Source organism: Opisthocomus hoazin, chromosome Z (genome assembly GCF_030867145.1).
Source record: "Opisthocomus hoazin isolate bOpiHoa1 chromosome Z, bOpiHoa1.hap1, whole genome shotgun sequence".
Classification (NCBI taxonomy): Eukaryota; Metazoa; Chordata; class Aves; order Opisthocomiformes; family Opisthocomidae; genus Opisthocomus; species Opisthocomus hoazin.
In genome coordinates this window covers 55,643,085-55,670,435 of record NC_134454.1, presented here as the reverse complement: position 1 = coordinate 55,670,435, position 27,351 = coordinate 55,643,085, and the positions used below count along the sequence as shown (strand labels likewise).

General features: G+C 44.1%; 1 protein-coding gene across 6 annotated transcripts in view; it reads right to left on the bottom strand.

Annotated features, from left to right (window-relative positions):
* PIP5K1B (phosphatidylinositol-4-phosphate 5-kinase type 1 beta) overlaps window positions 1-27,351 on the bottom strand; it is a 139,947-nt gene that overhangs the window by 69,652 nt on the left and 42,944 nt on the right. For 3 of the 6 annotated variants that reach the window (XM_075411083.1, XM_075411084.1, XM_075411085.1), the window contains one exon: window positions 26,477-26,558. In XM_075411083.1, coding sequence (XP_075267198.1) covers window positions 26,477-26,558 — 82 coding nt within the window. Of the gene's footprint in view, window positions 1-2,577; window positions 2,709-26,476; window positions 26,559-27,351 lie in introns of all 6 variants that reach the window. The other 3 variants (XM_075411082.1, XM_075411081.1, XM_075411086.1) reach the window with 3 other exon arrangements.

The following is a 27,351-nucleotide window of genomic DNA, read 5'->3' as shown; positions in this document are numbered from 1 at the left end:
TGAGGCAAGTGGAAAAATGATGCTCCTTGCTTTCAGCAACCACACTTGCTGCACTGTCAGGTTCTCCTCCAGCTGCGGACATCTGGCAAAAAGCTTACTTAAGCTCCGCTTGCTCCCGGTTTGGTTCCAGGTAGAGGTCAGCCCATTGGACCTGCTGGTGTAACTAATTTCAACCAATTGCCTTCAGCCCAGGTCAGTCCGGAGTGGGGGAGTCATTACAGTACTGACTATTAAAAATACTGCCTTCACATCCTAGGAAAAAGTGAGTAGCACCTAAGGTGCACCTTTGGAGCGCAGTCCTACCCAGAAAGAACATGCAGCCTTAGCTTTTTACCTCCAACAAGGGTAACAAAGCTACCTAAGGATATGACTCAGAAGCAATGCACATAATGCCATCATGAAAGACTCAACATCCCAACACCCTCAATCAGCAAGAAAGAAGCCCGTATCATTATATGCAATCCTGAATTATTACGATTTATGCAAACTAATACCATTTTCGATTGAAATCATTTTAGGTAAATGAATGTGCATGTTACACTGAGACATAGGAAGAACCTGAAATTTAATATTTCTGTGTATTAGCATAAGAAATCAAGTGTCATGGTTTTAAGAGATTGCTATGGATAGCCAATTTTTAGTTTCACAGAGTGTTATCAGCAACTGCTCTTTGTTACAGCCAAGATGACTCACTATGTTATATACTCCTGCTAACTAGACAGCTATGCAAAAAAAGCCACAAACAGCTATGCTGCTCTGGCCATTACTTTCATTTGTCTAATTTTCCTCATACAATTTATTTATTTATTTATAGGAAGCTGTCCAGAAAGGTGCTACTAAAGCTTTTATTATAAAGTTAATACTCTGTTAGAGCGAACAGGCTATTCCTTCTGCCTTTGTTTTCTTTTTAAGCCAGAAGCGTTGTCTCCCAGCTCTCCCTTAAAACCAACACAAAACAGGAAAATATAATTTCTGAGTGTTTCACAGGAGAGAAGACATATGCAATGCTATGGACTACAAACCATTTTATTTTACTTGTTCTTTTAACAGTATGTCAAAAAAGAGAGAGATTAGATTTTTTTTTTCCAGGACTGTGCTATGTAATAAAACAGTTCTAGCATGTACGCTGCATCTGATTTCCGTGATTTCCATGACCAAGAAAGCTGGTATCACACCCAAACAAACTACAGAAGCCTGCATAGCTGTCACAGTCACACATTTCACAAATATGATTGCTGACTTCCTCTCACACCATTTTTCAGACCAATAAATACTTTGTTACATGATCTGCAAATTTCTCAGCTGTAATTCAGACTTCAAACAAACAAAATTTTGTGATAACAGTGTATGAAAACACACGCACATAGTTAACTTTTCTATATTTGCCTTATCTACAAGAGAAAGACTACAAAACTGTACACAAAACCTCACAGGTAACACCAGAACAAGGATATGAATACCCTCCGTTACTAGGAACTGAAGAACATAATGTAAAAGCTTCATTTCACGTAAGAAATACCCTTTAAGGAGAAGAAAAAGTATCTCAGTTCAGAGCAAAACAGGAGTTGAATTAAGCACAGTTGAGGAGAGATCAACCTTAACCTGCCTGCAACTATTTTGTACATTGTCAGTTTCACTTTGTTTTACTAACATCAGTGATTTTTAAGGATTGTAAAGTACTAGAAACAGTTCATGAGGTAGCATTCAAACTGCATATGAACAAAACTTTGAAAAACTGACTGAAAGCATTCTGAAATTCAGGGAATACTGCACACACATCCTTATGCAAATCATGGGCACTACCCGTAGTTAGCAATTCTAAGAACCCAGACAACACAACAGAGCAAGTCATTCTGGTTTTGAAATACATTTTTCCTAAACCTTCTTTGTCCATTACTAGCCACGGTAAGTTGGAAAAGTTACATGGCACTGTACTTCAGGTTCTGAACCCCCAAAATCAGTATGACCTTGATTTCGCTCACCAGCATAACCGTATTATTACAAATTCTATACCATCACCTTGGCAGTGATAGAAGCTGAGGTGGCCAAATGCAAAGTAGTGCACAACCTGTAGTCAGCTAGTAAGAGCTAAGCCTCGTCACACGCTTAAGTCCTGGATAAAAGTTTATAGTGTAGTGGAAATTCTTACATTACTCTTAGCACTGCAGGACTTGAATTTTCATAAATTTTGACACCACCTCAACAAAATGGCAATTATTATTCCCAGTTTTTAGAAACTAAACAAACATGTGAACGTTGGACATAATTTTTAATTGCATACAGATCCACAAATCATTTCCAATTGTAATTAACAGCTCCTTTAATTGAAAGTGTCACAATTACTTTCCTTCTCTAGAAGTGACAAGTTGCAAATCTTCAGTTGAAGTGGGATCGTCCCAGTTTTCACCCTACCTTCATTTTCAATGACAACATGAAGACAGGATAATTTTCAAGTTCTCACACATGAAACTTACTCTAACCCCAATTCTTCAGAATTGGAAAGCAATCTTTGAAATATCTACTTACAGTTTCAGCACAAAATTCTATTGAAAATAAATTGAATAGGCTTATCCTTACCTTGGTAGGAAGACACTTTCCACTACATAGAAGTCTTGCATAAGAACATCTCTGTCTGGTTTTGATGTAAGGTTTCCTACTGTGTATCCTATTCCCAGCTGGATAGCACCTTTAATAGCTGAGGATGCAGTCTGCATAGAAAATAGGAATTCAAGCATGAGTTTGCTAAAAATAGATTTCTGTTCTTTACCAGTAACATTATATGCCAAACTCTTCATCTATTTCATAATAACAATGCCATGTCGTCTTTACCTCCTAGACCTCAGAGAGATGATTACTTTTCAATTAAAAGATTTAAAAGAAACACTACATTGTAGTAAAAGCCACAAAACATCAATTCTCTGGTTGTATCGAGACTTTTCAAATTGCCGAAGTAATTTAGATATTGGGTTCTAACTTCTCATAGAATCACAGAATACCAGGTTGGACAGGACCTCAAGGATCATCTGGTCCAACATTTCTTGGCAAAAGCATGGTCTAGACAAGATGGCCCAGGATCCTGTCGAGCTGAATCATAAAAGTGTCTAAAGTTGGTGAATCTACCACTTCCCTGGGGAGATTATTCCTATGGCTGATCGTTCTGATTGTGAAAACTTTTCCTCCTGTGCCCAATTGGAATCTCCCCAGGAGTAACTTGTACCCATTACCCTTGTTTTTTCCATGTGAATCCCTGTAAAAATGGAGTCTCCATCTTCTTCGTAGCCACGTTTTAAATACTGGAACACAGTGCTAAGGTCTCCCCTAAGCCTTCTTTTCTCAAGACTGAATAAACCCAGTTCTCTCAGTCTTTCCTCATATGGCAGGGTTCCAAGTCCTTGGACCATTTTTGCGATGCTTCTCTGCATGCTCTCCAGCCTGTCCACATTTTTTTGCACAGCAGGGACCAAAATTGAAGACAGTACTCCAGGCATAGCCTGACAAGTGCTCAGCAGGGTGGGATAATGACTTCCTTATCTCCTCTGGTGATGCCCTTGTTTGATGCAACCCAGCATCCTGTTGGCTTTCTTTGCCGCCGCAGCATACTGTTCACTCCTCTTGAGCTTGATGTCCACCAGGACCCCCAGGTCCCTTTCCACAGAGATGCTCCACTGCCAGGTAGATCCCAGCCTGTCCTGCACTCCTGTATTATGTTTTCCCAGCTGCAAGACCTTACACTTCTCCATGTTGCACTTCATAAGGTTCTTGTTAGCCCACTCCTCCAGCCTATCTAGGTCTTTCTGCAGGGTGGCTCTCTCTCCCACAGTGTCCACTTCCCCACGTAGTTTGGTATCATTGGCAAACTTCATCAGGGTAAGCTTGATCCCATCATCGACATCACTCATGAAGATACTAAACAATGTTGGGCCCAATATTGATTCCTGCAGGACCCCACTTGTGACAGGTTGCCAGTTTGAAAAGCGAGCACTTACCACCACCCTCTGGGTGTGACCTGTCAGCCAGTTCCCCACCCACCACACAGACTACTTGTCTAGACCTTAACGCATCAGTTTCTCTAGGAGGTGGCTGTGGAAAACTGTATCAAAAGCCTTGGAGAAATCCACGTAGACAATGTCCACCACTTACCCCACACCAACTGAGCAGGTTACTTTGTCATAGAAGGAGATCAGGTTTGTCAAGCATGATTGGCCCTTGATGAATCCTTGCTGGCTCTTCCCAATCACGTGCTTCATTTGACTTGTGATAGCACCCAGGAGAATTCATTCCATAGCTTTCCCAGGGACTTAAGTAAGACTGATGGGCCTGTAATCTCCTGGATCCTCCTTTAAGCCCTTCTTGTAGATAGAGGTGACATTTGCCTTCTTCCAGTCTTCTGGGATGTCCCCCAATCTCTGAAACTTGTCAGAGATTGTGGTAAGTGGCCTCAAACAGCCAGCTCTCTTAACATCCTCAAGTGGATACTGTCAGGGCCCATAAATTAGACAGGGTCAAGCTCCTGGAATAGTTCACATACCAAGTCTTCCTTCACTGATAGTGGGCCTCTGTTTGCATCTACCTGGATTTTTGCTCCCAAGACCTGGGGCCCAACAGCACTGGTAAAGACAGAGGTGAAGGAAGTGTTGATAACCTCTGCCTTTTCAGCTTTGTTGGCGACTAATTCACCTCTCCTCTTTAACACTGGGATAACATTTTCCTTCTGTTTCTGCTTGTTTACATATCTGAATAACTCCTTCTTGCAGTTTTTGACATCTCTGGCCAATTTCAATTCGCACTGAGCTTTTACTTTTCTAACTACATGTGTGTGCATGCCCTGGCAATGCCCTTGTAGCTCTCAATAGGTATTTGTCAACTTTCCCATCTCTGGTATGCTTCTCTTTTGGTTTTGTGCAGAGTCGGAAGCTCGCAGCTAAGCTAAGGGGGTCTCTCGCTCCATCTACTTCCCTTACCCTTAAAGCACATGAACTGTTCTTGTGCTTCCAGAGAGTGTTATTGAAAAATTCCCAGCGCTCACGAGCTCCTTCACCCTCCATGGAAGCCTCCCACAGAGTCCCTCCCAACTAAGCTCTGTGAGAGCTGAAGTTTGCTCTTCTAAAATCCAAAACCTTTGTCTTAGTACTAACCTTCAGTGTGCTCAGCAGGATCCTGAACTCCACAACATTGTGAACACTGCAGCCAAGGCTACCATTAACCAAGATATTGCAAAGTAGGATATCTTGGTTTGTGAGTAGCATATCCAGCAGTGCCTCATTCCTGGCTGGCACATCTGACATTTGTATGAGATAGCAGTCCTTGATGTATTCCAGCAACGTGATGGATGACATGTGAGCTGCTGTACTGTTCTTCCAACAAGTGTCTGGGTAGTTGAAGTCACCCATTAGAACCAGGTTCTGATGACCCAAAGCTTGCTTAAGTAACCCAAACACTGCTTCCATTGGTCTTGTCATCTTGGTTTGGAGGTCGATAGCAGATGCCTATTATAATATCCCCTTTGGACACGACACCTCTGATCTTGACCCAGAGGCATTCAATAGGGCTTCCACAATCACTGTAGCTGAGTTCTATACATTCAAGGTTCTCCTTAACATAGAGTACGACTCCTCTTCTTCCCTGCCTCTCTTTATGAAAACAGCCTATAGCCATCCATCGCAATCCTCTTGAGACATTTCCAATCTAACTAAACATTCAAACTGCTTCAGAAGTTTGAAACAGCGTGCATCTTCTGGAAAAAATGTCACAAATTCTAGGTGATTGTACACGCATGCCAAGGCATCACAATGCAGGCTAATGGTTGATTAAAATGCAGATTCTAAGTACAAATGTATTTCTTAAGTTCTGCTTAACAGTCAATGCAAGAGGTGTGTTCACCAGAGGGAATCCAGAGAGAAATGAAAGTGATGATGAAAGAAAAATTTCTGTCTGAAAATCTACGTGCACAGAGTGAAATTACTTAAATTCAATGAACAGGGCTCGCAGGAGAGAGAAGGGTTCACAAGGACAGCGCCAAATTGTGATAGATACTGTATATACATAAATTTAGAACATCTCTGAAACTTTCTCATGCTGACCAGACTATCTTGCTGGATGGATTAAAAAAATGGCAGAACCGAGTCAAAATAAGAAATTACCAAAAAAACATGGAAGGAGTGAATAAAGAAAATCACTGGGAAGGGAAAGCAGGCTATCAGGAAGCGAGTATCTTCCCTTGACAAGGTGTATTCCACCGGTTTGAAGATAACATTTTGGTGCCTGTTTTCAGGTTTTACCTCCTACCCATGAAAGAAGCAAGAAACTGTATCAGTGGAAGCGAAGAACACCAGAAGTTTCATGTTCAGAACTATTCCAGCACTTGAACAAAAACATTTCAGGAGTGGGAATTACTCAAGAAAGGGTTGAAGTACACAAAACTACCCTCGTTACAGTTCTCAGAACAGCATATGCTAGAATGACTGCTTATTCTTAGAAAAGACAAGACAGAGATGTTCCTAAATAATTCAGGCTGCACACCAAGCAAAACCTACACTTGCATAACAGTTCAGAAGAGGCCATTTGGTGGGAACAAACACCACCACTATTCTTAGACTGCTACTTTGACTATTAAAAAGATTTGCCTTTGTGCCATAACATGATTCACATTTTTCTTTCCTTGAAAGGCCTCTATTCATGAACGATTAATGCCCAACAAAAGCAGTAATTATGTAACTTTGATCAAACCAATACACATAAAAGTTTCTGCTTCATAGAAGGATGCACATCTTGTTCACTGCCACATCAAGGGACTATGTCTGAAAGAGCAGCAGACAGCACAGCATTGTATTTTGTCAATGGGAGAGGCTGTGCTGCCATTCAGCGAGACCTGGATAGGCTGGAAAGTTGGGCAGAGAAGAACCTGATGATGTTCAGTAAGGGCAAGTGCAGGGTCCTGCACCTGGGCAGGAACAACCCCATGCATCAGTACAGACTTGGGGTGGACCTGCTGGAGAGCAGCTCTGCGGAGAGGGACCTGGGTGTCCTGGTGGACAACAGGTTAACCATGAGCCAGCAGTGTGCCCTGGCTGCCAAGAAAGCCAATGGGATCCTGGGGTGCATCAAGAAGAGTGTGGCCAGCAGGTCAAGGGAGGTTCTCCTTCCGCTCTACACTGCCCTCGTGAGGCCTCATCTGGAGTACTGAGTCCAGTTCTGGGCTCCCCAGCTGAAGAAAGATGAAGAGCTACTGGAGAGAGTCCAGCAGAGGGCTACAAGGATGGTGAGGGGACTGGAACACCTCTCCTACAAGGAGAGGCTGAGGGAGCTGGGCTTGTTCAGCCTGAAGAAGAGAAGGCTGAGAGGGGACCTAACAAATGCTTATAAATATCTGAAGGGTGGGTGTCAGGAGGATGGGGCCAAGCTCTTTTCAGTGGTGCCCAGCGACAGGACAAGGGGCAATGGGCACGGGCTGAAGCACGGGAGGTTCCGTCTGAGCATGAGGAAGGGCTAAGTCCCTCTGGGGGTGACGGAGCCCTAGAACAGGCTGCCCGGGGAGGCTGTGGAGTCTCCTTCTCTGGAGATGTTCGGGGCCTGCCTGGATGGGGTCCTGTGCAGCCTGCTGTGGCTGGCCCTGCTTTGGCAGGAGGGTTGGACTGGATGACCCGCGGAGGTCCCTTCCAACCCCTACTATTCTGTGATTCTGTGATTCTGAGAGGATAAGCCATCCCAAAAAAAACAACCAAACACCCCTGTTTTGGTTTGGCCTGGATAAATGCCAGGTGCCCATCAAAACCGCCCTACACTACCCCTCCTCAGCTGGACAGAGGAGAGAAAATATGATGAAAGGCTTGAGGGTCGAGACAAGGACAGGGAGAGATCACTCACCAATTGGTGTCATGGGCAAAACAGACTGAACTTGGGAAGAAAAGGGAGCTTAATTCATCACCAGTCAATTCAGAGTAGGGCAGGGAGAAAATAAATCCAGATCTTAAAACACCTTCCCCTCACCCCTCCCTTCTCCCGGGCTCAGCTTCTCTCCTGTTTCTGTCCCTTGTACCCCCCCAAGTGGCGCAGAGGGACAGGGAATGGGGGCTGCGGTCAGTTCATCACACGCTGTATCTGCTGCTCGTTGTCCCTCAAGGGGAGGACTCCTTACACTCTGCCCCTCCTCCAGCGTGAAGGTTCCTCTCACGGGAGACAGTCCTCCACAAACTTCTCCAACATGATTCCTTTCCACGGGCTGCAGCTCTTCACGAACCGCCCCAGCGTGGGTGCTTTCCACAGTGTGCAGTCCTTCAGGAACAGGCTGCTCCAGCGTGGGTACCCGACAGGGTCACAAGCCCTGCCAGCAAACCTGCTCTGCTGTGCTCTGCTGTGGGCTCCTCTCTCCATGGGTCTGCAGGTCCTGGCAGGAACCTGCTCCAGCGCAGGGCTCCCCACAGGGTCACAGCTTCCTTCAGGCATCTACCTGCTCCGGTGTGGGGTCCCTTCCCCGGGCTGCAGGTGGGGATCTGCTCCACCGTGGGCCTCCACGGGCTGCAGGGGGACAGACTGCCTCACCATGGTCTTCATCACGAGTTGCAAGGGAAGACTCTCTGCTCTGGCATCTCGACCACCTCCTCCCCCTGCATCTTCATTGACCTTGGTGTCTGCAGAGTTGTTTCTTTCACATCTTCTCACTCCTCTCTCTGACTGCTGTCTCACTCAAGAGTTTTTTTCTTCCCTTTCTTACATATGTTATCACAGAGGCGCTACCACCGTCACTGATTGGCTTGGCTTTGGCCAGCAGTGGGTTAAGAGCCAGCTGGCACTGGCTTTATCAAACACAGGGGAATCTTCTTGCAGCTTCTCACCGAAGCCACTCCTACAGCCTCCCCACTACCAAAACCTTGCCACACAAACCCACAACACCCCCAAGAAACAAGGCCGGTAACCAGGCAATGTGATTTCAAGAGGAGAACTCTGGATTACCTTTCAAACTCGTAAACAACTTCTGTAGGATTTTGCCAAATTCAACAGAAGACCTACTGTCTCTGGAGGGCAGAACGTAAGGCCTGCTAACTAACATGGTGCAGACCTTACCCACAAGCTTACCTTCCTATTAATTTCCACTCCCATTCAAGAGTGCCATTAGTAATTACCCATCATTTCTGCAACAATCACAGCAATGGGTTTAACAACAAAGCAATGTTATGAAATTGTTCAGGATACTTTAACAACTGCTTTAAAACAAACTGATAGCAGTTACAGCATGCTGAATGCAATTGCTGGCTCAAAGTCAATTATTTGTGAACCACTGTTACAAGTTAAACCCAACAAAGGCTGGTCACCCAATATCCCCTCAGCAAATGACAAGTTTTGTTCTCATAAGCCTTAAAATGAAAACAAAACAAGCCTTCGAATCTGTCTCAATAAAAACATCTCTCTTGGTCTAACTTCATTGTTATGTTGTGATTAAGAATGGAGTGCAAGGAAGGGATAAAAAAGCTGCTCCTCAGGCCTTAGGGGAAGTGTTCTTGATTCATCCGTTTCATTACTACAAAAATACATTTATTGGAAACCACAAATGCAAATGGAAAAATTGAACTCTCACGCATTTTTCCTTGCTCAAGGCACTCCCTTTTCCATGCCCACAAAAGCAGCAAAATCTGGTTTCAAACCTAAGCACTTCATTTCTTTCAATTCTTCTTCAACTCTTCTGCTGTAGAGAAAGTAATAAAATTCAGCAACCTTCTGTGCCACGAGTTCTCTCTTTTAGAGACCGAAATAAATTTTTCTTCCTATAAGCCTCATGCAGATGTTCAGAAAGTGGCCCTGAGTCCATGTATCAGCTGTAACTGTACATCTGAAAGAGTACAGTGACTGTACAGCGACTCTTGGATTATTAAACCTATTATCAACACCTTCTGAAGCTCTAAGAAGTGAAAGGATGAGAATAATCAGCAGGATCAACAATTTCAGCTGACGAATTTTAGACTATGAAGCTAATTAGATTTGTAGCAAATGGTGCACACTGTGACAACAACTGTCTTTGCTACCTAAAGGGGCACAACAAAGCAAAAGTTTTAGTATCCTTTATTTGATGATTAGAGTATTATTATCTACCGCACAGGTGCTTTGACGGTTTTTGTGCTGACAATAAGGACAGAAACCCATAAAAATGTTGCCGGTTTCAGGCTGAACTACCTTTTATTGACTTTGATGAAGTGGATCCTAACATGCCAGGCCAGGATCTATCCTCCTTGGCAACACATAACAGCATAAACTTGAATGTGTCTAGGCACACAACCTCCTCTCTCTCAGACCACCCAAGGTCTTACTGACTTACAGTAAGACTGATGCTACTGCTGAAAAGGACAAACCTACTCTTTCCTCTCCGGCCTCCAAAAATCTATGGATCATTATTCTTCCCACCGTGTCAGTAACAGTTTCCCTGACTCCAGACCACCAGTTACAAAAAAGCTGGTACCAGTTTTCAGCAGGATCAGTTCCCCAATTCACATAAGCCCTAATGTCAGCCACCCAGCTGAATAAAAAAAGAAAAAAAAAAAAAAAAAAAAAAAAAAACAAAATAAAATCACACCCCCACAACATAGAACATGGGATAGGGCTTATGTTTGTCTTTTCTAGTTGCTGCAGCAGGACAGGTGAAGTCTGAAACAGCAAAAACCCTACCTCCTCACAATTAATGTGCCATCACCTCCTGAACACATCTCAAAGGACACTGAATTTATGCTAGTTCAGTGCTTTGTGCCTTATGGCCAGCACACTCTTGTCTTGGTAGCAGGACCCCTGGACTTCTCTCCCATCAACAACCAGAATCAGGTACAGTTTTTCCGCACTCTAGGTTTTCAACAAAAGTTAGTTCAGGAGAGAAAAGCAAGACTTCACACAATTTCAGGTTAAACTGTACCTTATGTAGATACTGAAAAGGAAAGCATAAAACCATCTGATTATTCCTGCAGTCATGCAAACTGAGAAATTGCCCATTCCCTGTACTACTGTGCCATAGTGCCAGTATTTTAAAGCAGGTAAGGACATCTCTCTCCCACCTACCACCAGCTGCCCATTAAATGGGGACAGATTAGCAAAGGGAAAAGAGCCGCATTTCAGGAAGAGATGTACTGGGGACAATGTGCTCCAGGAGAAGTCCCACAGTTTCTAAACTGTTGAGGCAAAAAGCCTCCCAGACAGACATTGCTAGACCCAGCTCGACAGTCAATGAATGGGATCACCTACCTCTTTAGATTGCCCTGTATCCCAGTAGTAGATTAGCAAATAACAGAGGGATTTATTGTGATGACTTTGTTATTTTCACCTCAAGCCACAAAATTCCTTCACTGTATCTCCCAATGCTTAGGTAATTCCATCTCTAGTATTCCCACTTTTTTTAGTCAGTCTGCCTTGCTGTCCACAACATGAACATATTCAAAACGAAACTTAATTCTTCCTCATGTCTACTGTCTCTCCACGGTTTTATCCCTGCATATAAAAGCTTAAATTGTCTTCATTCTGAGGAAATACACCTTTGCCCCTTTTTGTCAAAACTATGCATTTTCTCTACACTTGCCGTATGGGATTGCTAAAACCCCTGTAGACATGAAAAATTATATTTAGCATCATAAAGCATAACAGGTTACAGAATGAAAACAGAATATAACACAGAACACAGTTATGTATATGGAATATCTGCATCACCGATAAATATTCTAGTACTAGCTGTCTCGTGAATTACTGTTCTCTAAAGATGGGTCTTCCACTCGCTATATATCACTCCAAGCTGAAATCCTTTTTCAGAGCAGTAAAATAAATGAGAACTCAAATCCTTTCAAATCAGGTATTAAGATTGCACATGATCCCAGAAATGCACTAAGTAGTTTTTTAGCATTGCTTTTCCTACAGATAATCACTGTCAGGCTAGTTCTGTAAAATTTAAATTTGTTATTTCCACAAAAGGTGTTAATCAGACACACATAATGTATGTAAAGGCAATGTAAATTCAGATAACAAAAAAAAAAAAATCAACTGAAGCTATTTAACAATTGTGCAAATTAGGGACAAGGCCATTGAAAAGATTGGAAAAGTCTGTCCTTCAAAAAAAAAAAAAACAGGGATGACAAAAAAAATATATACATATCAGAAAGTACATTATACACTGCTCAAGAATTATTTCCATTAGCGTGTGAAGGTTGCAAGTGGCTGGCAAACCTAACTAATCACTGATGTGACGGTAAAGGACTGGTTATGAGTACCTACTGCACAAAGACTCCAGATACGGTAAACAGGTTTATTCTTTTAAACAAGTTTTCTTGCATTTTCTCTGTATTTGTATGGGACTATTAATGACAGAAAACACATCATTTAACAAATCACGAGCAGAAAGGAACTGAGTGGGATGCAGGCTTCGTTTAATTTAATAGAAGTTCCCCTCTACTCTCATTCACAGAGTTATTTTCACATTCTTCTCAGTTTTTCTTTGCTGAGTCTTTATGCAATCCCCACAAGCAGCTCGCAAAAAATATAACTATCATTCTTGCCTTCTTTAAAAGCAGACATCCTAGGTTCACCCTTTAGGACTGTGTGGATGTAAACTTTGTCCTTGTTTATCTGTATTCCCTTTTTATAACTCATTTTATGGCAGATAAAGCTTGACCTATGCACTTTGTGGGGCAAAGATGGTAATTCTTCCAGAAGACACCTGCCCTACTGTAGTGCCATAAAGCAATGAGAAAAAAAAAAATAAACTCTGCCTCAGCAACTCCACCTCATTACCACTCTGGAAGGCAAGATGATCTTTGCTTTCTTTCACCCTCCGTACTACCATCATTCAAACAGGCTTTAAAATCTGTCTAACGAAATGGTAGAGACATCTAGTTGCCACAGTTCTGTGTAAGAAATGTGAGCAGAAGCCACCACTAACACTGCTCTGCACGGACATGCTTCCGACTGCCATTAGTTCATTTCTTTCTACTACTGTCTGTGGAGAAGTCTGCTCTCATCTCCCTCACCAGCCCATTCTGCTGCTTGGTGGGACTTAATGAACTGAACTGGTGTGGAACAGCTGCTTTCCTACAGGCAGCACTCTCAGTAAAGTTAAAAATAATAATAAAAAGAAAAGAAATCCACTGGAATCCACTGGTTGTCACTTGGTCAAAACGACTAAAGCCACACGGGTTAGGACAGCCATGAATTTACTACTAGAAGTAAGCATTTATTCTTTTAATATCTGCTGTTTAATATCTTTGTTGCTGTTTAATATCTTTGTCGGCGACATGGAGAGTGGGACTGAGTGCACCCTCAGCAAGTTTGCCAATGACACCAAGCTGTGTGGGGTGGTTGACACGCTGGAGGGAAGGGATGCCATTCAGAGGGACCTTGACAGGCTGGAGAAGTGGGCCTGCGTGAACCATGTGAAATTCAACAAGGCCAAGTGCAAGGTCCTGCACGTGGCTCGGGACAACCCCAAACACAAGTACAGGCTGGGCGGAGAGTGGCTTGAGAGCAGCCCTGAGGAGAAGGACTTGGGAGTACTGGTGGATGAGAAGCTCAACATGAGCCGGCAATGTGCGCTTGCAGCCCAGAAAGCCAACCGTATCCTGGGCTGCATCAAGAGAAGCGTGGCCAGCAGGTGGAGGGAGGTGACTCTGCCCCTTTACTCCTCTCTCCTGAGACCCCACCCAGAGTACTGCATCTGGCTCTGGAGCCCCCAACATAAGGAGGATACGGATGTGTGGGAGCGGGTGCAGAGGAGGGCCACGATGACGATCACGGGGATGGAGTACCTCTCCTATGAGGACAGGCTGAGGGAGTTGGGGTGTTCAGCCTGGAGAAGAGAAGGCTCCGGGGTGACCTTATAGCAGCCTTCCAGTACCTGAAGGGGCCGACAGGAAGGATGGAGAGGGGCTTTTCACAAGGGTGTGTAGTGATAGGACAAGGGGGAATGGCTGTAAATTTAAAGAGGCCAGATTTAGGTTAGATATTAGGAAGAAATTCTTCACCATGAGGGTGGTGAAACACTGGAACAGGTTGCCCAGAGAAGCTGTGGCTGCCCCCTCCCTGGAAGTGTTCAACGCCAGGTTCGATGGAGCTCTGAGCAACCTGGTCTAGTGGAAGATGTCCCTGCTCATGGCAGGGTGGTTGGAACTAGATGATCTTTAAGGTCCCTTCCAACCCTTACCATTCTATGATTCTTCAGTTATATTGGTTACCATAAGTACCAGGAATCCATGCACACTATCACTCCCATGCAAACACAGCTTAACTTTTGCTAATAGTCTTTATCTGACTCCTGAAAAGATACTAAGCCTCCACAAACTGTGTAAACCCTTAAGGCAAACCACTTGAGGAGAGTGCCTGCTGAAAAACAGTATGTCTTCTTCAAGCAACATTTTGAAAAAGGTCTCTTTGAACATTAGCAAACTGCAATTATATTCAAGATGTATGTGTCATTATTGCTTAATCTATTGCTTCTGCACTAGGGTCCTCTCCTCTTTGAGTGCCTGCTGTGCTTATAGTCCTGTTGAAAAAACACTTCTTCCAGCTGTTTCTCCTCAAAGTTCTGGAGGTGGCTACCCCATCTCAGCATGCTCTCTGCAGCTGCTACATTTGAGCTATCAATTTCCTTTTACATTAAATCAGTCATGGACATAAAAATTACAGCTACTAGAAAATCCCACTGACTGAACTACTTTTACTGTTTCTCCACAACTTGTAACCGTGGGCCACTACAGCCACGGTACTCCTTCTTTCAGTTCACGCTGGTTTTCTCTATGAGCTGTTTGCCCAGCTGCTGCAGGTCACACTTGATGAAGCTGGACTTCTGCCCACCACCCTCACCTCTGATTTGTCTGCTGGGGGTGGGGGGGCAAGATCTGAGAGGGATGAATGGCTGTTGCTAAGTTGTTCTTTCTTCCTGCAGAAACAAATTACCTTAGCACCACCAGTCTGCTTTGCAAGAAGCAGCTGTGACATCCAGAGGAAAACTCTACCCTATATTTCTCTTATAATAAGGCAACCTATAACCCAAAATAATCTAAAAGATTGTATATATTATAGATGTGCAATGAAGATGTAATTAGAAATGGTACCACAGACCTAGAAAAACAGAGGTCTACAGCAAAGAGTAGAAACATCCAGGGTTTCTCTTCTTTCAGAATGCTGAAATTATACTCATCTATGCCATATTCTTTTGTCATTATTCTTCTTCGCATCCTAGAGTGATGCCTCAGTACAAACTAATGCAGCACTACATGCTGTGCTATATAGTGTTGGCTATGCTTTCTAAATTATACATATTAATAGCTGTGCTATTAAAATATAAACAGTAGACCTTATCTTTTTCTGGCATGCTATGCTGAATGCTAGCATAAATGCTAGATCATTAAACAAGTGCAACTGATAATACTGCATCATCTATGCCCCTCTTTATACAATTACTGTTCAAGCCAGTGAAAGTAGTTGCCTTGCAGTTCTTTGAATAATTTTAACAACTTTGTTGGGACGCTCTCCCAGGAAACAGCTGAGACATCTACACTTTAGATTTTTCCAGCTCAACTGCTATCAGAATGATTTGCTGACCCAAGCTGAATCTGATCGCCCTTCATTTTCCAAAACTGGATTGAGATGACTCAATGGCTTTCAATTAATTTTTCCTCCATTTCAAAACATTTATGCCAAAGTTTCAGGAGTAGCCTTGACTTCAAGTGCTTTGTTTCTTCCTCTCTCTCCAAGAAGAATCTGAGACCTGTAAGTGTGGTAGTAGCTGTTGCTCCAGGCAAAGCCACTAAAGACAGTCTTTTCAGTGTCTTTGCAGATGTACAAAGTGCCAGAAAGTCTGCCTTTGAGAACATAGGTCCCAGTGCAGCAAAAACTCCAGTAGCAAAGTTTCAATATCTGCAAGAGTAAGCAGCCTACGTGCCAACATTAGGCACAGGGTATAAGCCAATGCCAAAACCGATGCAGCAATGCTGCTCACACATGTTTGCAAGCTCTAACGATAGGTAGCTGGCTTCCTTTATTCAGGCAAATTCCCTTCGCTCCCAGGCAAACTGACTCACATGTATGATACGCAGTTTAGAACAGGTTACGTACAGTGCTTGTAATATGCTAAGCAGAAGAGCTGCAAGACAGGTAATTATGAGAAACAAAGTCTAATTGTATACACGTTGCAGCCTTCAGATTACAAATAGAGATTCTGGCAATCTCGTAGCCTGTTGCCACAGCAAGTGCATTATATATAATCTGCTTTGTTTTCTGGTGTGATTTTCTTCTACACACTTTATGTGCTTTGACAGACCTATCTGTGCCTCATTCTTGCCACCATCCTAGTACTAAGCATCAGGATGCTACTAAAATCTGTTTTGTCAGGAAGCGGATTTAGGGACTACTGTGTGATTGAGAGCATCACAATGCAAAAGCTGCATGTGTGTCAGCAGCTTCTCACAACAAAGTCTGCAAATTGTCAGCAGGAAATTTAAAAAAGCAGCTATTGCATACTCCAGAGTTCAGTGACAAGACTGTGACGGATATCCAAGAGAAGCTACAGTGTGGTGACTGCATTTTGTTGCCAGGCTCCTTTGCTACTTTGCTTAGGACCTTCAAGCATGAAATGAGGCAAACAACCACAGCCTCTCCCCCCGCCCCCTGCTTCTTTCAAAAAAAAAAAAAAAAAAACAAACCAAACCCAAACAAAAAAAACCTCAAAACCAAACAAACAAAAAAATTTAACAAACCTAAACCAAACCAACCAAAAAAACCCCTCTCTCAAAGAGCTGGACACAGTTCGTATAATTTAAGACTTTTGATCTCAAAGTTATTTGAACCCTCTACCTTAAAAGCCACATTGAACATCATCCGTGAAGTTTCTCTTTCATTAACTAAGTTCTTTGATTACAGTAACTGGAATTTTTTAGGTGTTATTCACACTGTAAACTTAGCAACTTCTTGAAATTTACATATACAGAGAAAACCCAGGAGGAGTTTCAGAGATTACAACTCTTTACAGCTGAACAGCCCTATAGACCCACCTTAAATAGCACCATTTTAAGGATATAAAGGGAAAGTTGAGGTTCTCCAAAAAAAAAAAAACCAGAAAAACAAACAGAAGGTTTTCATTATCTTTCAAGACTTTGACTAAATAATTAGACAATTAAAAGCCAGAAGAGCATTTATGTCAGGTTGTAGTGGCAGAAAAACTAAAAGCTAAAATAAGGCCTCGCACAAGGTTTTAGTAATGTCAGACATTTTCTTGGAGCTCCAAGGTGTTTACATTCATGCAGCTGGCAACTCAGATTTTCTTCTGCCAGAGAAGTGCACCAAAACTTGACTATTGTAGGAAATTAAAGAAATACAGATTTAATTAATTCAGATAAAGATGTTACCAATTTCTATTTCAGCTGAGCTGAACAAAATCATAAAGAAAATACTGGAAGAATCTGAATTCCCAGAAATGCAATTGACCGGCCTACCAATTACTTATTCTGGAAAGCTTTATCCTGGATGAAGTCAGAGATGCTCTCCTGGAGAAAGTTCATTTTTACCCAACTGAGGTGAACTTCAAAACAACAAAAAATAGTTACTACTACAGCTGTCTGTAATATATGGATAGCTCTTATAACTAACCTACACAGATTCAGGGTGTCTAGAACATATTGCTACAGCACAGCAAAGATACCAGAGGTCAGAAATAAACTTTTCTGTTATAAACAAGATTCCATTTTGCCCCAAGATGAACAGGCAAGTAACCCCCTTGGGAACTCTCCAACAGGCTAACCATGTCAAGGAGTTACAGCAGGCCAAAATGCACTGATGCATACACACAGAGGAAAGACAAGCACATTTTGAAGATTGCCCTTTTTCATTAGTGAATTATTTAAATGCTTTTTCTTAGCACAGAGCTACAAACTAATTTACCACAACTAACTAGTCTTCAGAGATGAGGTGCATCAGATGAGAACACCACCCTTTGCAGCGCATACTCTGACAGTATGAACAGTGCGCAAAAGGCAGAAGTACAGAATGAAGAGGGAATAACAGAAGAGGGAGGGGATTAAGGAGTCTTTAGCTCCCACTCATTCTCCATCTGCTGCAGCAATTGAGTCCCACGTCACTAGGTCCAATTGCAGCTGTATGTCCTTTCTACATTAGTCAGTCCATCCCAGCTGCTACTCCAAGCAGTATCGGCATCATCCACTCCGGAGCCTTTGGAAGTAAGGGGGAGTGAATCACAAGAAAAAGAATGTGACCGCTCTCTACACACCCCAGTGAAAAATTTTCTTCAGACAGCCGTTAGAAACAATTTGTTTTCTGATAGAAATAGGTTTTAGTAAGTCATCACTCATCTCTGTATCAATGGGACAAGTTGTATTGGCTAAGGCAAGCAGTTTCATTTACACTGGATAAAAACCACCTTTATCTCCAAGACAAAAATACTATTTTTTTTTTACACTTGCATAAAACAGATTATTAAAAAAATCAAGTATTTACACATATTTTCTATCATTTTCCCCCAGGTTTCTCTTATAAGGAATAATTTTCTAATATGGGATATTTACATTTCCAGATCAAGTAAAACATTGCTTAATATTTGTCAATTAGTTAGAATCATAGAATCACAGAATGCTTTGGGTTGGAAGGGACCTTTAAAGGTCATATAGATCAACCCTCCTGCAGTGAGCAGGGGTATCTTCAACTAGACTAAGCTGCTCAGAGCGCCATCCAATTTGACCTTGAATGTTTCCAGGGATGGGGTCTCCACTACTTCTCTGGGCAATCTATTCCAGTGTTTCAGTACCCTTACCATACACATTTTTTTCCTTATACTGAGTCTAAATCTACCCTCTCTTAGTTTAAAGCCATTAGTCCTTGTTCTATCGCAACAAGCCCTGCTGAAAATATTTTCCCCATCTTTCCTATAGGCCCCTTCAGGTACTGGAAGGCTGCTATAAGGTCACCCCGCAGCCTTCTCTTCTCCAGGCTGAACAGCCCCAACTGTCTCAGCCTTTCCTCATAGCAGAGGTGTTCCAGCCCTCAGATCATCTTTGTGGCCCTCCTCTGGACCCACTCCAACAGCTCCATGTCCTTCTTGTGCTAGGGGCTCCAGAGCTGGACGCAGGACTGCAGGTGAGGTCCCAGGAGAGCAGAGCAAAGGGGCAGAATCATCTCCCTTGACCTGATGGCCACGCTGCTTTTGATGCAGCCCAGGATACGGTTGGCTTCCGGGCTGCAAGCGCACATTGTTGGCTCATGCCCAGCTTTTCATCCATCAGTACCCCATGTTTCTCTCAGCAGGGCTGCTCTCAAGTCCTTCATCCCCCCGCCTGTATTGATACTGGGGGTTGCCCCGGCCCACATGCAGGACCTTGCATCTGGCCTTGTTGAACCTCATGAGGTTCACACAGGCCCACCTCTCCAGCTTGTCCAGGTCCCTCTAGCGCATCAACTGCACCACTCAGCTTGGTGCCATCTGCAAACTTGCTGATGGTGCACTCGATCTTGCTAAGTCATTGATGAAGATGTTAAACAGCACCCGTCCCAGTACGGACCCCTGAGGGACACCACTTATCACCGGCATCCATTTGGACATCGAGCCATTGACCACTACCCACTGGCTGCGACCTTCCAACCAATTCCTTAGCCACCGAACAGTCCACGCATCAAATCCATATTTCTCCAATTTAGAGAGAAGGATGTTGTGAGGGACTGTGTCGAAGGCTTTACAGAAGTTCACATAGATCATATCCATAGCTCTTCCCTTCTCCACTGATCTAGTCATGCCATCATAGATAGCTCCGAGATTGGTCAGGCAGGACTTGCCCTTGGTGATGCCATGCTGGCTGTCCCAAATCACCTCCCTGTATTCCATGTGCCTTAGTATAGCTTCCAGAAGGATTTGCTCCATGATCTTTCAAGGCACAGAGGTGAGGATGACAGGTCAGTAGTTCCCAGGGTCCTTCTTTCTACCCTTTCTAAAAACAGGTGCAATGTTTACTTTTTCCCAGTCACCAGGGACTTCACCTGACTGCCATGATCTTTCAATATATATCATTGATATGGCAATGCATCAGCCAATTCCCTCTGGACTCTGGGATGCATCTTGTCAGGTCCCATAGACTTCTGTATGTTCACGTTCCTCAAGTGGTCCTGAACCTGGTCTTCTGGTACATTGTGAGGGACTTTGCCCCTCTGGAACCCATCCTGCAGTTCATCAGCTGGGGAGGGGCGAGGAGAGAGGCTGCCAGTGAAGACTGATGCAAAAAAATTGTTGAGTGCCTCAGCCTTCTCCTCATCTGCTGATACAAGGTTGCCATTCTTGTTAATATGAGGGGAGTTACGCTTTCTTTAAGCTTCCTTTTCTGGCTGACATACCTGTAGAAGCCCTTCTTGTTATTCTCTGCATCCCTTGCCAAATCAGCTCCAGCCACCCCTCAGCCCTCCTGACCCCGTCCCTGCACAACAGGGCAGCATCCCTGTACTCTTCCCAAGATACCTGTCCCTCCTTCCACTGGCTGTGAAGTTCCCTCTTGCCCTTTAGTTTGACCAGACGGTCTCGGCTCAGGCATGCCGGTCTCTTCCCTTCCTTGCCTCACTTCTTACACCTGGGGACTGAGAGCTCCTGCGCTCTATGGAAAGCGTCCTTAAAGATCTGCCAGCTCCGTTCTGCTCCCCTGGCCCTGAGGACTGTGTCCCAGGAGGTCCTACTGACTAACTGCTTGCAGAGCTGGAAGTCAGCTCTCCTAAAATTCAGGGTCCTGACTACAGTCCTTGCCTTTCCCATATCCCTCACCAATGCGTGATCACTGCACCCCAGGCTGCCTCCAGTCTTGACACCACCGATGAGCTTTCCTGCACTGGTGACCATCAGGTCCAGTATTGCATCCCCTTGGGTAGGGGTATCAATTACCTGGATTATAAAGTGATCCTCAGTGCATTCTAGAAATCTCCTGGGTTGCCTACTGCTCACCACATTACTTTTCCAGCAGATGTTGGGGTGGTTGAAGTCCCCCCACAGGATGAGAGACAGAGAGCGCGAAGCCTCCTGGAGCTGGAGGAGGAAGGCTTCATCAGCAGGCTCCCCTTGATCAGGTGGCCTGTAGTAGACATCCACAACCAGGTTCCCTTCGTTGCCTCGGTCTCTAATTGTTACCCACAGGCTTTCAACCTACTCAGCACTATTCTTCAGGGACAGCTCTTCACACTTATTGATTTCTTAATGTAGAGAGCAGTGTCCCCATCCCTCTTTCCCCACCTGTCCCTTCTGAACAGCCTGTAGCCATCGATAGCCACACTCCAGTTACGTAATTCATCCCACCAAGTTTCAGTAACAGCAATCAGATAGTAGCTTTCTAGCACCATGGTAGCCTCCATCTCTTCCCGTGCTGCATGCGTTCATGTAGAGGCACTTCATCTGACCTGCTGGCCATGCCACCTTCACAGAGGAACAACCCTTGTTTCCCTTGGGGTGTTTCACAGAAGTTTCCTTGTTAGCACCTACTACCTCAGCAGCTCCCAGCTCATTGCTGCGAGACTTTGACTGGGCTGCAGTGGCCCCAGCACTCCTCTGGGCAACAGGCTGAGGGCCCATATTAGGACCCTGTCCCTCCAAACATTGTGTATCACCCCACAGTTTGTCACCAGCAGGCCCCTCCCCCTTCATATCTAGTTTAAAGCCCTGCAAGCTCTGAAACAAAAACCCCCTTTCTACTTTGAGAAAGTCGAATCCCGTCTGATGCCAGCAAGCCTGGTGCTGTGTAGGTCATCCTGTTGTCAAAAAAGCTGAAGTTGTGTTAGTGACACCAGCCATGAAGCCATGTATTCATAGATTGGGTCTGCCTGTTCCTTGCAGCGGCACCATGTGCAACTGGAAGGAGTGAGGAAAAAATGACCTGTGCCCCGGATTCTCTCACTAGCCGCCCCAAGGCCCTGAAGTCTCTTTTGATCACCCCTGGGCTACATACTGCAACTTCGTCCCCCACCCATGTGGAAGAGTAGTAACAGGTAGTAGTCTGATGGGTGCACTAGGCTAGGAAGTTTCCTACTGATGTTTCTCACCAGGGCTCCCGGGAGGCAGCAGACTTCCCTTTGAGGAGGGTCTGCCCCGCATATTGGACCCTCTGTTCCCTTCAAAGAGAGTCTCCTACAACTATGACCCTTCTTTTCTTCCTTTTGGATGTGGTAGTAATACAGGGGGTGGGTCTTGCTGTTCTCCACAACTCCTCTGGTGCAGACGGATTGACACCCACATCATCCACTGACCAGTCCTCCACAGCTAGAGCCTCATACCTCATGGTAGGCAAGGAGAGGGTTCGCCTGCTACCCTGCCTGAGGACTTGTTTCCACTCACTGCTTCCCTTTAAGTCCCTGCCTACTTCCTGGTGGGGGGAGGATACCCGCTCCCTTTGGCCACAGCCTTTTTCTGGTGGCTGCTCCTGTTCGGGTTTCAGGGAGGTGAGAGCATGGCGACACCAGTCTATCTCTCGCTCAGACTCCTTGATGCTCCTTAGGGTATCTACTTCACCTCTTAGCTCTGCCACCAGGCTTACATAGTCCAGCTGATCACACCTTACACAGCTGTTCTCTCCCCTGCCACCTGTTTACAGCGCAAGCTGGTGGCACTCCCTGCAGCCAGAGACCTGGACGGCTGCATCTTTTCCTGGGAGCTCAGTCCGGGTCGGGACCTCCTTTCTGGCAACCACAGAGGACGTAGCCTTCTGCTGGGTGGATACCATGGCTAAGCTAGGTTCCCTCTTACCACCTGAACTTCTTGAACTTACCTCTTGAGCTAGGAGACTGCTCCCTGCCTGAAGGAACTGCCACGCAAACTGCTGCTCTGCACCCTGTTTGCCGGCCCTGTTCGCCCGCGTTCCCTGAGGGCTGCTCTTGTACATGAGGGAGTTTGGCCGCTGTCACACTCGTCCCTGCCACACTGAGTCAGAGCTGCCACGTGTCAGAATCTCCCTCTTTCCTACTCAGGGTGGGGAGGCTGGGATATCCTCTCTTTCCCGGCGCTTTTGCCGCCGCTGTTTTGCCACTTTAGGAAGGGTCCCTTGGCGGGAACCTCCGACTCCAGAGCCCTTCGCCTTCGGTGGCTTTATCGAAATGGAAAGTTAGGCTTACTCGTCTTTGGATCTTGCATAAGGAAAATGCCTCTATAGCCAAGACATTTATTTAATTTTATCTTACAGGTCATCAGATTTTACACCACAAAGCAGACATTTTCCATGCATCACTTTTCCCATTTGTATGTAATTTTTATACACATATATATGACTAAAGCCGCACAGACATAATCTTTGCATACTATTATGAAAGATGAATTGACACAAGACATAATTAAACCAAATGCAAAATTGCTTAAAACAAGAGGCTATTTTGCTCTTTAGATCAGATTGAGGATTGCTCCCCCTCACCCCATGCAAGGAAAATGTAACCTTTCAGCAGGGCAGTATCAGTGCATCCCTTATCCCTAGAGATTTCATTTTATTTTGGGCATTACAGACGTTCCAGCACGCATCTGAGTATCATGTATTGTTTGCCATAAAGTGACTGCAGATTCTGAATCAGCAAGCCCCTTTGCAAATGCTGGGAGAGGATAAAGAGGCACACTGGCATTAGGCTGTGAGATGATAAAGAGCCCAAGGAAGATGTTAAAGCTAAGACCAAACCACACAGCTCATGACAGTCACTGTTAAAGCATCCTCATGTGGAACCAGTGGGTCCCAGAATAGGAGACGAAGGCAGGATGACATTAACTGTTCCTTCACTAATCTCTCTGCTTTGCAAAGGTGACCTTTTACCAGGGGTGGGGTTGAGACTGAAACTGTCATCACATTTCAGGACGATTATCTCCCAGAATTATCACTAGAAATCCCTTGAATTACCCACATAAAACCTGACATTACAAAACTTTCCTAATGTCTGTGTTTCTGAACCACGTGCTAGTTACTCATTCTGCTTCCAGCTATACTATCGCTCCATTGAAAACCCCCACGCCCACATCTCACAACACAAATTCTTTGGCTACCAGACCTCTTCAAGGGAGCACATCACTGGTAAGAATATTCCAGGTCAAAGGCACACCAGTACCACAGGTCCCATGCCACACAGTCCTTCATGAGCTTCCTCAGTCCCATCTTAACTGCAGTTATACAGCTGCCCTTGTACTACACATTACAGGTCAAAGCAGCACAGAGTAGAAACCAGAATTGCCATAATTCAAGACAAGGTACTGTCCATTGCTTTTCTAAGCTGAACAGCATAACCTTCTTCACCTTTATTAGGTGGGGCTTTTTTGGTTTTTTAAAAAAAGTGGAATTGAAGCCTCTGAGCAACAAGAACGGGTTAGCAAGCACAGTCTGACCTCTCAACTTCATGAGCATCTTGCCCAAATGTTTCCACTGCAATCAAGGGCAGCAGTGGTAGATGGGAACAGGAACTACCCAAGTAGCTGAAAATGCACCAGCTGAGGAAACAAGCTCTTCCCTGGCCCAGATTTCTGCAGGAAGTGGCACGGGAAGTCACAAGACACAACTGCAAGTATTTTCCAGCCAAACAAACCAAGTGCAACAATATGTGACTGGAGAACTGTAAATAGAATATCTATATAACAGAGTGAAGGAAAGTGATATGGGCCAATAAAAAACAGGACAGTCTTAACTGTAAACAAGACTTCATCAGAGCAAGATCTGCTTGTGAAAGTTACCTAAAAATATGGAACTACATGGGAAATGGCATGAAATGCCTCCGTCAAACACAGGTCCTGCCAGGCTCACCCTGTAACCAACATTCTAGACACATGCAGTTGATTCCTCAGGACTTCTGGAAGAAACAATGTCACATGATGTATCTGGAGAAGATGAGAATTATCAGAGACCGCACAGTTTGTAAGGAATTTGGCTTAAGAGGAGAGACACACTGTTAAAAGCAAAAGTATCAGGTGAAGACATGCTACCAGCAAGCCCTGCATGCATAAACTGTAGGGTCAAAATCTACTAATTTTTTTAACAACATTATCACAAAAAGCAGGAGCATAATGATAATATTTGGTGATAACACTAAATTATGGGGCATATGCAACACAGGATCTTGAACACAGAACAACTGATGGTGTAAGCATAAGATAAAGAAGTAAGCTGGTATAAGATGCAAGCACAGACAACAGGTGGTTCAGAGAAAAGGGCAGAATTTGGAGATGATAGTCACTGTGATCTCCTAATGTGATTTGACTATGAATCCCAGGTTTTGTCAGAGATGTATTTCCAGTAAATACACAGAAGAATTTGTGTCATGGTGAAAAGTCTTTAAAATGCTTCCTCTGGAATATTATGAATTTAGAGTTGAACAGGAACATGGAAGAGCATGTAGGATGATTGGGCAAACAGAAACTCATGCATGGTGGGACTACCAGGATTTGTCTTGTCTAGTCTAGCAATACAGAACTGCAAAAGTTTATACCTCAGACATCAAACTTTTCTTCCTTTCTCATACTAAATGTCAAGAACAATTTAGACTTCAATATTTTCAAGTCATAACCTTGGATACCGAACCTAACCTGTATCTAAAAAGAAAAAAAAGCATTTGCTCAAAAATTATTTCCAGTCTTTTCTGAGAAAATTATCCGGAATGTTAAGGCCACACAGATACTGAAAATGTAGCTGCCAACAAAAGCAGTGGGAAAAGAAATAGCTTATTACTCTCACTGCCTTCACTAGCAGCACTGCAGGCAACACTAAGAAATTAAAAACACTAACCCAAAAGGAGCATGGGGATCTCTGTGCTAGAATACAGAAATTAAGAAAAAAACCCACCACTTCTTTGAGGTGATCCGTCAAGAAAATGATCATATCTGACAGCTAACAATTTGAGCGTGTGAATACGTATAGAAAAATGTGCATTTATAGCTCCCCTTAGTGATCAACAGTGCTAGGCGGACCTAAATAATGTTGGTCTCGGACAGGCTGTGACAAAACCAAAACCAGTATCAGCTACTGTTACAGCATCTAAACAGCCCTATGCTGCTACCATTGATATGCGCCCCTACATTAAATATGTCCTCTCTTAAACGACATTTCTTTTTTAAAAAACAAGGCAAACAGAAAATGTACTCTTTGGCAAAGCACTCAGGAAGTGGTAGGATAGGTTTGCAGTCCAGACACATCACATAAACACTGAAAGCATTTGGGAACTTACCGTACTAAATTTCTAACAAGTGTTTATGCCCAGAGGTGTATCTGTTGCTAAGAACAAAGAATTTCCATCAGTCTAGCAAGAGTGTATACTTTAAAGCTGTACTGAACAAGCTTTCAAATAGTCAGCTCTGCAGTGGGTAGAAGTGCCTTATGATTTCACAGAACGAATAAAGCACTTTCAAAAAAAACCTACGGAATGTGTCTTGTCTGTTCTATTATTTAGTCAATTCTGAAATGTATTTCACTTACAGCAGGTTTGAATTACCAATATGAAAGGAAAAACACACAATGAAAAGGTTGTAAGTCTTCTTTACCTTTTTATATGTTTTCTCTTCATTTGGTTTTCCAGCAGTAACACCTCCATTTTCAGTAACAGACGACATCTAGCAACAGAAGCTTAAGTTAAAAACAAAGTAGTTGCTTTAGAAAAGTACGCATTCAGAAAACACCATACAATATGTTACCGCTTTTTGGCTTGTCCTGGGTTTGGCCAGGACAGGGTTAATTCTCACCGCACTCCAGGCAGGGGCACAGCCGGGGTGTGGGGGCTGACTGCACCCGGCCAAACAGAACCCGGTATTCCATACCCTGTGACGTCACGCTGCGTTCCGGTGGGGGGCGGGGCGCGGGTTCCGGTGGGGGGAACTCTCTCACAGCTGGGGGCGGGGCATGGCACCAGTCCTGTTCGGGAGAGCGGCTGTCTGGGTCGTGCGGTTCGTTGTCGTGTTTTCTCCTTACCTGTATCGTTGTTGTTCCTGTTTTCCCTCTGTTTGCTGTTCTGTTAAACTGCCCTTATCCCGACCCACCAGTTTCTGCCTCTTTCTTTCCATTCTCCTCCGCACGCCGGCGGGGGGAGGGGCGGCCGCGTGGCGCTTTTGTTGCCGGCGGCAGCCGAAACCAAAACATTACATTGGCGCCCAGACATGGAGCGGGGATAACGGCAGGGCTGAGCAGCGGGTGTTAAAACTGCTTTCTTACATTTTGTTAAAATTTATTATACGCATTTACTGTGTTAGTTCAAGTCGCCGGTAAAAATATTTCTGACTTTGATCAAATATCTCTGCTACCTAAATCCTTACTTGCTGTATGTGTTTGCCGCCGTGCTGTTTGTTACCTCGGGGAAAAAAGATCAGGATGATGATTTTGCTGTACTGTATGATATCGACTTATGATCTGATAACATCACTGT